This window comes from Ochotona princeps, chromosome 11 (genome assembly GCF_030435755.1).
Source record: "Ochotona princeps isolate mOchPri1 chromosome 11, mOchPri1.hap1, whole genome shotgun sequence".
Taxonomy (NCBI): Eukaryota; Metazoa; Chordata; class Mammalia; order Lagomorpha; family Ochotonidae; genus Ochotona; species Ochotona princeps.
Window position 1 is genome coordinate 19,680,534 of NC_080842.1, and position 15,644 is coordinate 19,696,177.

A 15,644-nucleotide genomic window follows, 5' to 3' on the forward strand; every position below is an offset into this window, starting at 1 on the left:
TTAGCATTTTTAAAATGATGAGAAACACAAGATTCCAGAGAAAGGCAACAGAACAGTAATAATTCAAAATATATTATCTAAGGAAAAAGTGATAGTTACACCTGAAAGATAAGCTTAAGCAACTATAAAGTTCCTAAACCTAAGAATACAGTTGTTTCCTAGGAAGGACACAATCCAGCAGTGTGCCCTGTGTTTACAAACAGTGGTGACAGAGAAAGAAAATAGCAGATGTTTTGGGAAATACAAAATATGCATCTGGAAGTGAAATAAGATTTAAGATGGCAAAAGATACGGGAGAGAGGTGCTGGCACTGTCTTGAAGATGCATGCTATGACAGGGAAAGTTTATACTGATAACCTCGGGTGATAACAGAAGTAATGAATTTTCTCTGTAATGAATACAAGTTTCATGGTTTAGAATGAGTCTTGAAATGGTTAATGATTTTCCTTATATTTGATAAAAAGAAATGGTTACTTTCTTTAAAGAAACTTAAGTGAAATGTTTCCCTTTTTATAACTGCATTTTATAATTTTTGAGACACAGCATTTCTTGAGTTATTTGTATCCTGAATTGCACTGTTCCCTTGCTTTTGGAAGTGTGTCGTATGTGTCCTTTATTTTGTAAGTCCTAAGGGGAAACTCAGGCGGTGAGAAACACCGCTTCATCAGAATCCCGATCCTTGCCGCTGTCCTCACTGGGTGCATGCTCACCACCGCTCGGAGACCGGCAGCTCAAGTCCTCGACCCCGGACTCCTGGTCACTGTTGGCTGACAGATCTGGATCTGAGCTTTTCAGGTTGTCTTGGGTTAGGATCAGGGCCGAATCTTCATCACCTTGTGAAGGGCTCCAGGATGGAAAAGACTTCATGTTCCCACTGTAATCCTGGGGAGTGTTGGCTGTGCTGTTGTCTGAGGTAGAAAACCCTGAGTGTTTGCTGGGTTCACTTGGCTTACTCTTCACCTTAGTGTGATTTAACTGGACTTTCTGAATTTTCTTCAACCTCTGAAAAAACAAGGAACCATTTCAGTGGAAAGTCTATAAATTTACATCTTTACATACACATTTAGTGATAACACGAGATTTAGCTGGATGGGGATTCAAACTTTAAAACTTTGGACAAAATAAATATTGCAAAAATTGTTTTCTTCACCTCTAGTGTAAGGATTACAATGGCTATTTTGACTTAAGTTTGCTATGAATGTAAATAATATAACACGGATAACATCTGGGAAACAGTTGTCATTTCCTTTTGATGCTTATACAAGTTTACATAATGTTTTTTGAAAATACAGGAATGAAGCATTGACTTGTTTCCTTTGATACAATTTGCCATAGACTGCACCCTTTAAAGGTTATATTCTCAAGGTTATACAATAATCATTGACAACACTGTTATCACCCTTCCACCACCATCAAAAACAGAAATATTCCTTAGTAGTTATTCCATATTTTCCCCTCCTCACAGTCCTTGAAAACTACTAATTAAATAGTATTTCTCTCTGGATTTACCTAACCTGGCTATTTTCTATCAGTGGATTAAATAACAATTAAGTGACCTGCTGTGTTTGGTTTCTTGGCTGATAATCTTCAAGATCCATTCATATCACAGCATGTGTCACTAGTACATTGCTTTTTATGCCCAAATGTACCATATTTTGCTTATGCATTCATCAGGTCGTACACATTTGGCTTATTCAAAATATATTTCACCAGATTTTACCTTTTAATATCAGCAGGAGAAATATAAGCTCAAGTATTATATGTTCATTCAGAAAAGTACTGATAGCTTTGTAGTTACCTGTAAAAGCACTGTGCTGGTTGTTACGAGGAACAGAGAGAAGCACATCTAGCTATAAAGAACTTGGAAGGTCATAAAAGGCAGGCAGTTCACACAATGCAGGGATTTGGATGTGTGGTACAGTTGGGCTTTTGACGGGACTATGAAAGACAAACCTGGATCGTCTGATGGTCAGAAAGCACTCCAGGTACAAGGGACAGTGAGGAAAGAATACTGAGGTGGTTACAAAGCTTGGATACCTTTAAGAAAAGTGGGTTTTGAATGGACAAAGATGAAGTTCCTGCTACAATCCCAGAATTTTCAAAATCTGTGGCTAATTTTGGTTCTCTGCATATGTGTTTTAATTTTAGTTCTCTCCTGGGGATAATTCACAATCATTTATGGCGCTCTAAAGATTGCCCGACAGACTCTAGGCTTCAGGCCCAGAAGCAGCAGGAGTTCTTGTGAGGTCATGATTGTGTTGCACACTGTTAAAACCCACTCCAGTAACCTACATTAGGATGTAAGGCAGAGTGCCACACAGGTACAGAGGTTTTGTTTGACTTCAGCAGACTTCTGTCCGAGTAACATTTATGCTGGGTCACAGAAGTTCTCAAAGTCAAGCACCTGAGTTTGCAACTTATGAACTTTCACAATATTTATATAAGAAATAGTCTGGCTTTTCTAGAATATCATGGGGGAAAAGCAGAGAAGTCAGCCTTACTAGTTTCCTCTAAATGACCACCTCTCCTTGAAACCTTGTACCACAAGGAATCCCTTTTCCCCAGGCCATCATTGTCAGTGCTGACTTGCACACGACCATCTACGGGGCAAGGGAGTAGACTTCAGTATCAGATTTTGCCAATTTATTCACCAGTATGAAAGTTGGAAACTGGAAGTTCTCCAAACACTGAGCCTCAATTCAGAATTCAAGTTCCAGACAACAGGAACTGATTGTGGGTTTGGTGATAGACTACACTTAAAATGGTGTAGGAAATAAAGCCATCCAAATTGGAAAAAGCATTTAAAGATGCAAGCTTTCTGGTTAATTACAGGAAGTAACAGCAAGTAAGATACGAACTTTCTATAGTCAGCTTTAGTGTTATCAGTGTAGTACCCTTACATAATTCTTACACATGTAGAAATGAATCTTTATAAATGCCAGTATCTGATTTTATTCATTTTCACTTTCCTCCTAATACTTGCTCCAAAAATATTTTTTGTCTTTACTTTTATACAACAGTAAGAACACAAATTTGATACATATTACGAACAATTCAACTAGTTCAGTACATTATGGAAATGAGCCACAAAGCCAGTATGCAAATGCATTCAGTGTGTAGATTTGGGCTTCGGTCGCCTGATGCTTACCTGGTAGGGTTCTCTTTGAGGTTATCCTCCAGGCACACATATGAAAGGGTAGGTTGCTAATTTTCATGTACTGAGTCCTGAGAGACTTGTGGAACAATGCTAGTCAAGAAATGAGCACAGAAAATGACTGACAAGAGCAAGGAAATGTGTCTCACCTCTTCCAGGGCTTCAAGCTCTTCCTCCAGCTGCTGCGTCTCTTCCTTCACTGCCATAAGGTACTCTGTGACTGACTGTCGGGGCTGCATCCCCTTCTCAAAGCGGTTATACATTCCACTCCAGAACCTGGGAAGGGCAGGGCAGCAGAGCTTGGGACACCACTGTCACAGGGAAAGCACACCCTCACATCTCCTAAGGGATCTTGACCATCACAGTCCCACAGTTTTCACAATAACCAAGTGCAACTTACAGGGCCAAAAAAGTCACTACAGAAGGGAACAATTTCATAGTGTTTTCTTTTTCTTGGGTTACTGAACTACTTTTGGGAGGAGTAAGTTCATGAAGCACCTACAGGCCCCTATAATGATAAATTAGAAGGCACATAAAATATTTCTCTAAAATAGATTAGCACTTTTTTGGATTACAAAAACAGTTCTTAGCTTTGAACCTTGATAATCAGTGATTGTACATTTAAAGTGTTTTTACATGACCAGCACAAAGTAACATTTGCATTTGTAACAAATCTTTTACTCTTACACAATAAAGAATGCTGAAATGTGGTGTCACCGGGATACATTTACACGGACTCCCTTCAGTGCCTAAAACTGCTTGATCCTAAGTAAAATATTTCCTGCTTGGCTGTTTATATTATAGTGTAGTTGATTATAGTGCGTTTCAACAGCTATTAAAACTTGTTTTACACAAATCAGGGAGGCACTTTTTTTTTTAGTATAATAGAATTTGTATTCTGCTATAAAATTCTGGGGAAAGTCTTATTGAAATAATTAGGAACAAAAGTGTGTTGTATAAAATCTACAGGGCAAGAAGAGCTACTGATGATGTTACGAGTGAGCAGGGAGGAGGAATATTGTTTCTCAGTTTATAATTTTTCCTTATACAAGCCTAGAGAAGAGCCAAAACAAAGCATATATATTTAAATCTAGTACAAATTTATAGAACCTCTAGGACATCATTCTGCCCCCTCCATCCCAATATATACAGTCTATTTCTACCAGAATTGATTCAGCAGAGACGAAATGGAAGCTGCATCAGGATTACTATCAAAGATTATAATTTCACACTTCACTATGTGGCACTTGGTGCTTGGTTGGCTCATTCTTTCCATTCTTTACTTCTTTTCCCTTTCTTCCTCTTTTAAGAAATAAAGAGAGCTTACATTTTTAAGATAGTATTACATCAAGAGAATTCCACATGTATAGGGATGAAGGGGAGGAGACCCCAGCAAAAATACCAAATCAGATATTCTAACATCTTCCTCTGTGAGGTTTGTGCCCCAAAGGCCTTGATGTTCAGTGTGTTTTATTTACTTGACCACAGTTCGTACCAAGTTCCTAAAGGTTCACGTACTTGTACATGAAGTTGCATGGTGTTGTCAGGAGCTGGAGGGTTCCCTGGGTCTGACTGTGATCAGTTCTAAACAGTGGATTCAGGTAGTCAGCCCGATTCTTCCACAAATGTGCCCATAAAGAGTATGTTCTTTCTTGAATTCTGTTACAAAGAAAAGAAGTCTAAATATATCTTTTTTTGTTCTTCTGAATAGTAGATATGGTATATTAAAGCTGGGATGGCACTAATTGCTATCCAAATGCCATGTCTCCACTCTGTTTTCAGGGAAATTTACACTTTGTGGCTTCATGGCATAGTAGAACATTCTAGCAACCTCCATTATCTCTACTGGCCTTGATGAAATAGTTAAGTCATCTGTGTGTACACACACACATCCATATATGCTTTAGTTCTGGGGCCCTTTTCCCCACCACAGTCATCAAACATTTGTTATTTGCCAAGCATTTTCATAAATGCTTCATGTGTTTTCTCATTTAATACTCAATTCCTATGAGATACATCCATCTTAGGGACAAGGAAACTGAAGAACAGGAAAATGAAGTAACTTCCCAAAGCCCCAAAGCTAGTGAATGGATAACCCAGGATTTGGCCTAAGCAGATACCACGTAGAATTGGCTAGTCCCATGCAACAAACTATAAACGACGTAAGAAAACAGGTGAGCTTAAAGGGTGCACTCAGCTACTTCTAAGTCATCTTCAATGATCAGGATTTGCACTTAAAATTCCTTAGAAAAATAAAGTAGCATCTACTGGAAAAAGTAATTTTCCTTCTGTTCAACTCAGTATAAAACTAATGGATTCTATCTCACTTCAGCCTCATTTCTAAAATTAAACCTGCAGACACATATACTACATAAAATTTTGTTACATGGGAATTTGAGAGTATCTCATTTACACTGCCTGAATCACTGAGTTTTTTACTTTATAAGTTACTGTAAAGCGCACACGTTGTCTGCTTTTACCCTTGGATAAAGAAATACAGTTTCAATCTGAACCAGTAAATTGAGTTTCAAATTTGCTTTCTCAGATTTGTAATTGTTAATAATATAAAATAGATTTTTAAGTGTAAAAATCACTTTCTCTGACACTGCAAAGTTTTTCTTGAGATATTAGTGTGCAGTGTCTACCTGCCTCTGTGTGTGTGTGTGTGTGTGTGTGAGCAGAGGGCAATTAAACCATTCATGAAATTATGTCAGGAAAAAGAAAAGAACTTTAATCTGTCATTATAAATAAGAAACTAAAAAGTTACAGATTATGAAAAGCCACCTGAAATCCTGAAACACTTAAGTTTAGATAGAAATTTAACAACAAAGTACTTACTGGAGTTCTTGTCTTTCCTTTTGGCTGTTACATAGGAAGTTTCCAAACTGGCAGGAGTAAATGTGATGTTGAATGTGAATCAAAAACCTCTCATTGAACTCAAAGGCACAGGGAAATTGTTCCATTAACTGCCAGACACACTCAATGAACTGGTCAATGACTGGAGAGATTTCTTTAGGGTCACCATCTAGATTACCATATCTATAAAGCAAAGACTAGAAATTTGAGAGACTCTTCCTATCTCCCACCCCCAGCCTCTATCATTAAAGCCATAAACAGAAACAATAATAAAAGCAAGTCATATAAATTCAGAATGAAGAAGCGGAACCACAAGTTTCGGAATTCAAATTTCAAGAGAACTGTGTTAAAAGGTCTAAATGCAGAAGGAAATGTTCATGTTATAAACTAGAAAAACAAAATGTTACAAATTAAAAAAAAAAAACAAACTTTGCTTGGAAAAGGAATACTCTTCAAAAGTGTAATCAGAACTTCTAAAATACCCCTTGTTTTATTAATAACTAATGAGAGAGACGAAATTTCAAAGCAACTCTGGGGCTTTTCAGTTTTGCTTTGGGGAGTAAATTTTTAATTTTTTCTTTATTTGAAAGGCAGTGATAGAGAGCAAGAGATGGATCTTTCCCTCTGCTGGTTCACTGCTGGACGAGCAAACTTGATCCACATCGCCCATGTCAGTCAGTGGCAGGGACCAACTCCTTGATGTATCAGCTGCTGCCTCCCAGGGCACATGTTAGCAGGAAGCTGGAACTGGAAGTGGGGCCAGGAGTAGAACTTAGGTCCTCCTGTGGGAGGTATCCCAAACAGCACCGTAACCACTGCACCAAATATCTGCCCCCTTTGCATTCACATTTTTTTCTCTTTTTGAGTGATAAACAAGGGAGAAGGCATGAAAACCTAGTGCTTTTCCAATTTCTAGTGATGTTCCTGTTTCTAGTGCAGTGGTAAAACTGGTCAGGTAATTCCCACATGACCAGAGATTCCACATGTACTTTGATATTAATCATGTCTTTATTTTTAAAGAATTCATCAGAACCCTTTCTCACATTTGTGTTGGTTTTTAAATAAAGGCTGCCTAATTCTTCACACTGTGATTTTTTTTTTTGAAACAATCTAACAGGGTATCATGGAAGACAGGACAATACAGAACTGCCGCTTCTTAGCAATGTAAAATTGAGGAACTGCAGTGAATACTGCCAGTTTTATGCTTTCCTTAGAGTGCAAACATAGATTATCTGGAACTCCTCAAAAGTTTCGTTCCAGTCACCTTGGGTTATATATGGATACATATAACTGGAGGGCAGATTTACAGAGCAGAGAAATAGAAAGTTCTTTTGCCCACTGGTTTACTCCCCAAATGCAACAGCTGGAGCTGAGCCAATCCAAAGCCAGGAGCTTTGTCTGGGTCTCCCACAAGGATGTAAGGTTCAAGTCTTTGGGCCTTTCTTTACTCATTTCCCAAGCCATAAAGCAGGGAACTGAATTAGAAATAGAGTATCCGGGACATGAACCAGCACCCATATGGGATCCCAGCAGTTGAAAGGGGAGCACTGGCCAACTGAGCCATGGCAACTGGCCCTTGTCTTCTGTAGTTTTAAAAAGCAATGCCAGTCTTCTATTGATGGGCATTTTGGTTGCTTCCATGTTTTTGTGATTGTAGATTGTGCTGCTATGAACATAGGTGTGCATGTTGGTTTCTTGTGTAGGAGATGTTTTGGATATATCCCTAGGAGTGCTACTGCTAGATCATATGGAATGTTGATTTTCAGTTGTTTGAGTATTCTCCATACTGATTCCCACAGAGGTTGTACAAGTCTGCAGAAAGCTATGGTTCATCTACTCTATGGAATACTACTCAGCTATTAAAAAAAACGAAATGCAGTTCTTTGTGGACAAATGGGCCCGTCTGGAATCCATCATGCTAAGAGAAATGAACCAATCCCAAAAGGTTAAATACCACATGTTTGCCTTAATCTGAGATGATAAGATGAAAACTTGGAAGATAGTACCTGTATATTGTAATAACAGTGCAATCTATAACAACCTGTATCCAATGTAATAAGATAATGCAATGTAAACTATAAACCAACAATTAATGTCAAAATACTTAAGATCTACATTGAAAAACTGTAAAACCTACTTTACCCTCAATACGCTATGTTAATCCGTGATAGGGGGAATGCAGGGAAGTCTTTTAGGACCATAAAAAGAGTGAGGAAAAAGTACAATATAGCCTATCAAGATCAAATCTGGTAATTCATAGACAACAGACTCAAAGCGGCACTAAACAATAGCAAAACTACTATACCAATGCATGAGGGGGGAACCGGCTGCGATCCTGACAACCTCTTAACAGGAGGTCATGTGCGTGGAGCAGGGGGGCACTCCAGAGTGGAGCAGGTGGTAAGGAGGAAGCTTGGATCCCAACCATGAAGACTCCCAGACCTTCACCACAAACTATTAATACGAGCAACAAGGACTACATCCCAACTGCCAAGGAGACCACAGGGAATTGGATGCCCTCGGAGGCCGAGTACTCTGAGGTCACCCACCCTCAACCGGAGCTTCCGCAGGGGATGGAAGAAGTCCAAACACTACCGTGCAGAAGCCAACGTCATCGGAAACACAACCAGAAGCCCTGAGTGGTTCGCAGAAACAGAAGAACGATAAACGTCCTTCGGGACCAGGGAGGAGAGCTTTCTCTGGTCCAAGCCTGGCTCCACCTCTGGACCCCCACCCTCTCTCGCAATGACCATCGGGATCGCTCCGAAAACCCCTCATAGCAAACAAACAATCATACAAACTAAAAAAAACCTAAAATAAATAGATAAACAACAAAAAGTAGAGCCTGGAATCTGACAGGAAAGAGCTGGTGTGGATTGGCTCATGCTTCGCTGGGTGGGACACAAAGATTAGTCACTCCTCACCATGGTGTTGGGGATTTCCCTGCACACCCCCCCCAAAAACAAACAAAAAAATGTTCAGAACCTTAATTGTCGACAAATGTCTTGTTAGAGTTACAAATCAGTCTAGATTACCCTAAAATCTGCCAAGATCAGCAAAATTATACTTCAACACAACAAATGGCTAAGTACTAAAATGAAATAGACACGAGACAGCTGAATGGTACCTTATAGCCATTTTAAGGTATATAGCAGTCGGTTCTGTATATAAAACTAAAACTGAAATGTCAATGGGCTAATCATAGGTTGTGGTTAAGAACTTGCTTTCTTTTTTTTTTTTTTTTTTTTTTTTTTGTAACACACTGGTTACTCACAACCATGTCAATTCCATAATGTTGCAAATTGCTGTTGATGTTATGTCGGGACTCTTGATTGAATGGGATGATATTCTGCCAGCTCTAACAACGGACCAGAAATGGTCTCCCTAAGAGACTGTTCAACCCATCTGGACAATAAATAGCTGGACTTTATACTTGGCATATGTTTACAAGGAAAGAATCTTGATTGAATTTGAACTGTAATACTGCATCGAGGTGGAGGAATCCACCAGGGGGGAGGGGCATGGGGGGGGTTTCCCAGAGCCTATGAAACTGTAACATAATGCAAAATAATTAATAAAAAAAAGAAAGCAATGCCTAACATTCTTTCTTCATCTGATGCCCTGCCAGTCTTTCTGCTATCTTGGAGATCTAACTCTCTAGCAGGTGGTCAGTAGAAGCCCCAACTAAAAATAACAGTGTGATGCTATGAAGTTTTGTTTATTATTGAAGAATTTAACTTTCTCATGTATGAAGAGGAACTATTGTGTTTTCCTGGAAAGGCACTATGAAATTCTAACTTCAAAAACCACAGAACTATGGCCAATGAATGTTATTTGGAAAACTGCAAGAAAGTATTATCAATAGTTACATGAATAAAAGTTTAGAAATTAGGCTGCCCTCCCCACCCTTGCAGCGCTCAATTAAAAACCTCAAAAACAGTGCTTTTACTCTAAACATCCGAAAACAAGAGATTATTTAAATCCATCTTACCTGTGAGTAAACTTATGACCAAAAGAAATCCAGTCTTTTTCAATTAATACCTATGCAGAAGAGAATATAAACATCACAGAGCGAAGCAAGCAAGGAAGAACAAGACACCATAAGCAGTAAAGGTTATGCACTCAGAGCACAAACTACCGTGCTGAGGAAAGCTGAGGACGAACAAGCAGACCTTACCCACCGGTACAAAGGTGCACCTGAAAGGCAGCCTTGAGACTCAGCCACAGGAATGGAGACATGTAAGATGCAGTGAAAATGGAACACCACCACCCCTGAGCATTTCCTATATGGCAGGTGCTGTTCATGTTTCCTCCTACATCATATCATTTAATTGTGGGATAGGTGTCTTAATGATTCTCATATTACAGGAGCGCCTGAAGCTAAGGGGTACACATGTGTCCAACATCATGCTACTAGGAAGCAGCAGGTGCAATTTCACAATCTAGCTCTGTTTCTTCAGTGTAATGTGAAATAACAACCTTCTATAAGGAACAACTAGGTGTTGTTTCCCAGTGAACTTTTTATTACACATTTCTAAAATAATGGGGTGAGGACTATATTAGAAAATTTAGCTCTGCTTTGGAATCAGGGTTAATGAAAGTTTGAAGCTTTAAATAGTCTGAATTTTTAAAAAAATGTTGAATCAGAAAATATAGAATAGCCAATTAATATCACCCATGCTCCAGTATGGCCACAGGTTGCCTTAAATGTATACAGACTGATTAAAATCTGTTCTTGCTAACTCTTAAGACATCATTGAGTTCAAGTTTAATAGCTTAAGGGGTTAATTATAATGAGCCATTGATAGAGGAGCAGAGGCCCTATGGCAGTGTAGGTCTGAGAACATCTCAGCTCCCCAAATTAAATGAAGGACTCCAGCCTTCCTTAGTCTAGAACAAGACAGCGGCACACAAGACTTTCTCTGACTCTTAATAACGTCACAGGTAATTGGAAGTCCTTGGGACACTTAAAAAAAAAAGGAAAGAAAAGAAAAGAAAGAAAAAAATAGTAGCCACAGCAGAAGTAGCAGCCAAGGGCCCAGCTCTCTGGTGAACTGGGCACCTGTGGTGCCAGCATCTCAACATGCAAGTCAGTTCCAGTTATTCTACTTCTGATCCAACTCCCTGCTGATGCGCCTGATAAAACAGAGGGAGACCCAAGTGCTTGAGTCCATGCACCCATGTTGGGGAGACCCCCAAACAAGTTCCTGGCTCCCTGCTACCAATCCAGGCCAGCTTCCAGCCATCTGCGGCCATTTGGTGAGTAAACCAGCAGGTGGACGATTGAACTCTGCCTTTCAATCAACTTCTCTCTCTCTCTCTCTCTGCCTTTTAAATAAATCTTAAAAAAAAAAAAAAAAGAGTCCAAAAGAGGAGGACTGCCTCACTCCCTGCACCTAGGGGTCAGATGACATCACTTGATAGACTAGAGCGGTGACGTTCTCCGTTTCGGCTCCTCGGTCAGCACCTGCCCCTTGCCTGGACTCAGGATCTGCTGGATCACTTTCCACTAAACCATGGTTTAAGGGACAAGTGATCTCGTCACAAGGTAGTCCCTGCATTCATTTTAAAGAAATCATCTCAGCTTCATCAAAACTTCACCATCCAAGGCAACTATCCAAATAGTCTTTAGTTGTAAGCAGTCTGCCACGTTTTAACACACGTATAAAAAGTTAAAACCCCAGGAAAAGAGGCACTTGTCACTTCAGCAAAAAAGGCACAGAATAGAATTTCCAGGATGTCCATTCCAAGGACATTTTGTGCATTAAATAACTTTTTTCTTCTGAAAAATATTTTTTATTATTATATGTTCATATTACCTAAACTTGAAAGACTTCTAGGTAACATAGAAACCTCACTATTTTATTAACTACTGAATAAGTCTTATTATTTGCCCTCACATTCATCTTTAACAACACTGATTTGGACTGGTTTCAGTACCCTGGAAATTAAAGTCTACTCTAATTTTTCCCCTTTAATTTTCCTGATCAACTAAGAAAATAACACCAATGACAATGACAGTGATAGGAAGAGGTTGCCGTCAGTTGCCTAAACAGAGGTCTGCTCCACTCGAGCCTCTGCCGTGGGCTGGGCCAGCAGGCACACTCACCATGAAGCCTTTCAGAGTGCGGTAGTACGGGTCCAGCAGGAGGCTAGCCACCGAGCACACCTGGGCAGTCCTGTCCCAGCCGTCGGAACAGTGAACAAGCACGCTTGCCCCTTCCTCTGAGACTGCCTACAAACCACAGGATTAGCAGAGAGTCACCGAGAGTGGCTACAAAGGCAAACTCTACAGAACCAATCACAATTATGTACTCCTCCTTTAAGAAAGAACATGGAAAACAAGGCCACTGCTCACACCCTGATCTACTGCTTGCTACAGTCTGTGCTCTCCAACGTCTTCCTGAATTTAAGCAAGAGTTTGAATTCCCAAAGGCATTTGTTAGTGGTACTGAGTGTGCAAACTCTATGGTTTCAAGGGTGGAGCTGCCATGACTGAGTCCTGGTGGGTTTATCAGAACAGGGACAAACAGAAACATAAATAACCTCTGAATATTTTTGTGTGTGAAGCTGGCCTGTCTCGGTTATTTCCTTATATAATGAGAAATTGCTTAGTACATTGTTTGTGCCCCTACTTAGTTTTTGGTGCTAATGAAAAGAGCTTTTATTTTTCTGTTATACCCAGAAGCCACCAGCCAACTCCCCTCACGTCAGCGTCTGTACTGAAGTGAAGTGTGCTGCCTGTGCCAACCTGGCTGCATGATCTGTCCTTTCCTCCCTTCTGGGTTGCCACATGAAGCCTTAATCGAATTCTGGAAGTGCCACAACCACTTCTCAAAGGGAAAAGACAGAGAAGCGTAAATTAAAAATTACAGCTAGAAGAATAGTTGAGTAATGAGTCCAGGGATGGAGGAGGGAGGGAAGAAGAGACAAAGGTAAAAAATTATACCAGAAAAAAATCTCTGTGCGTAAAATAATTTCCTCTATTTCCTATTGCAGATGGACACAACCTTTAGCTGAGTAATTAGTAACTTATAGACGGGTAGAAATAGTTATTTGCCATCATAGTTATTTGCCACTAGCTGATATTGCTTTTATACTTGGACTCATTCTCTGTGTCCCACACCAAAACGTTAATCTCTGTGAGGGAAGAGGCTTAATCTGCCTTACTCGGCACTCGCAGCAGCACTCGGCACTAAAAAATAAAAATTGTTGGCTAAGTGATTAATAAAGGAGAGCACACCATCTCAACAGAGAATTTAGGTTTCTCTAGCTATGAACTGAAGAGGAATTTAATTTTTTTAAAAACACACCAATGCCAGACAACACAACAGACAATGTATTCAACACAACCTGAGTGAAAGCTGCAGCAAAGTTTCCCTACCAAAACAGAAAGGCAGGGGAGGCCAGAGTCCCTCAGGTCACAGAGCTGTCATGGCAAATAACAGGGAAGGAAGGGAGGGGAGAGGGAGCAAGGAAGGAAAGAGGAGGAGGAAAGGAAAGGTTTCTGCTTACGACAAAACTATAAAGGAGGATTGACTAGATTTAAACTTCAAGCCCATCACTCAAATGACTCGGAACTGCTCCTACTGCTCCACAGAAAATTCTTTCCTACATCTAGGATTAAAGATAGTGGGATATAGAATATTCTGTAAGCAGAATATTATAGAAATAGTTTATCCTTTGAACACTATCCTGACATTCAATCAACTATGTACTGTACTCTCACTAAGTCACATTTCCAGACGACACACTCTAAAACAGGTCTACAAAGATAGCTATCCATTCAACACAGAGCAGCTTGCAGCCAATGGGGAAGACACTCAATCACCATCTGGGGAGTCAGTGAGGCTGGCCGGCTGGCCGGCCTATCTATCTATCTATCTATCTATCTATCTCTCTATCTATCCATCCATCCATCCATCCATCCATCCATCCATCCATCCGTTCTCTGCCAGCACCTACCTTTGCAATGAAGATTCCTGCATCCATAATGGCCTTAATGTGCCTTAACCAGCCAGAGTTCTCCAGACCCCATAGGAAGTCACTCATGGTGGGAGATTTAAGTTCACAAACTGCAAGATAAATCATGTTATGAAAGGGAAATTCAGGCAACTCTCATTTTACGCAGTGATATTTTATAAGTAGTTTGTTAATTATTGCTGTATTGCATAGATACTCAAGTTTACTAGATTTGGTTGTACTGAACCAGTTTAGGTAAGGTTTTTCTAGCTTCTTTGTTTGGACGGTGGGTGCATCTGTTTACAAGTACTGTACCTGTGAAGTTTAAATCCTAGCGTTAATGCAGTCATGGAGTGCTACCAAAGTAAAGGTGCAGTAGAAGCCACCTATTAACCTACCTAGCCAAAAGTTACAGTGGGTCACAAAAGGACACTTGCATTAAGTGTGCTGGGGTGGGGCAGGAATCACTAACTCCAGCATTTGCCTGGGTACAGCTCTGTCATCCAACCACTTCGGATTGTAAATCCTCAGGATGTAAAAACAGGTGAAGCTGTCCTAAAGTATTAGATGGAAATTATCAAACTCCTTTGAATGGGAGAAAATTTAATAGGTGAGAAACTTAAAAATGAAGTCTTAATCTGAAATCTAATTCTAGGACATCAGGCTTTCTCTTTGAAAATTAAGAAAACCTGGGACCCCCAATATTATCTACATTGATAAGCACTGCTACAGCATTATCATATGATAACTTGCATTTCAAGAGCTTATTCATCATAAAGCATGGAAATGCTTTAGGGGAAGTGTTCTATGTAGCACAAATTCTGCATCTGAAATTTTTGGATTTGATACCTATGAAGGCTTTGGAGAAGTCTTACAAATCAGCCAATGTCAAGTAACGGACCACAGGGTTAATTTTTAGTTTATATATATATTTTTGTACTCAGTGATGCTTAAACACCCCAGCAGAAGGGAACCCCATTTCCCACTCTCAACTTCCTCAGTAATTAGCTATGTAATCTTGCATATCACCTGACTCTTTCAGCCTCCATTTTGCCATTTTCAAAGTAGACCAAGTTGTACATTCTATTCCTCTAGCCTGGACTCCCAGAATCCACTTTGTTCACAAGTGCTGTGCACATGGAACACGTGGCAACCATTAACAATATTTATCAGATGCCTTATCCCCAATCATTCCAGATAATTGGAGTTTACTCTGGCTTTTTTGTAATGTAAGAGCCATACTGGAAAGCACAGGTACTTAAATTTGAGGTCATAAATAATAATAATGGTGAAACAATTAACACTGAGATTCCCAACCAAAATCCTACCTAAGAAAGCCATATTATGAATATATTTAGGCAAGATTCGGAAATCTTTCCAAAGTTTGCCCTGAGCTGGAATCCCAGCACCTGTGGCTTAGTGGGGTACTCGGGGACTGGTCTGGCGCAGAGCACTGTCCCTTCCGAGGTCACAGTGGTCACCATTTCCCACCCAGGCCCAACAGCACAGCAAAGAATCCATGACTGCTGTCTGGTAAAGCAGACGCAGAACAGCACAGCAAAGGGTGTTTTGCTGAGCCCCACCAGAAACAGGGGTTAATTCACAGGATCTACAGCCTTATTCACCAGCCACATGGTCCTGGGGACCCAGCAGAGGACTGGGACATTTAGTT

The 15,644-nt window shown here is 40.0% G+C and overlaps 1 protein-coding gene across 2 annotated transcripts in view; it reads right to left on the bottom strand.

The window, feature by feature from the left end:
• Positions 1-232: 232 nt before the first annotated feature.
• Positions 233-15,644, bottom strand: part of MTMR7 (myotubularin related protein 7) — a 105,921-nt gene continuing 90,509 nt past the window's right edge. For both annotated transcript variants that reach the window (XM_004597830.4, XM_058669879.1), the window contains 7 exons: positions 13,976-14,085; positions 12,120-12,245; positions 10,002-10,051; positions 5,993-6,193; positions 4,673-4,813; positions 3,304-3,430; positions 233-1,002 (listed from right to left, as the gene is read on the bottom strand). In XM_004597830.4, the coding sequence (XP_004597887.2) occupies positions 640-1,002; positions 3,304-3,430; positions 4,673-4,813; positions 5,993-6,193; positions 10,002-10,051; positions 12,120-12,245; positions 13,976-14,085 (1,118 nt within the window). In that variant the 3' untranslated portion in view covers positions 233-639. The remainder of the gene's footprint in view (positions 1,003-3,303; positions 3,431-4,672; positions 4,814-5,992; positions 6,194-10,001; positions 10,052-12,119; positions 12,246-13,975; positions 14,086-15,644) is intronic.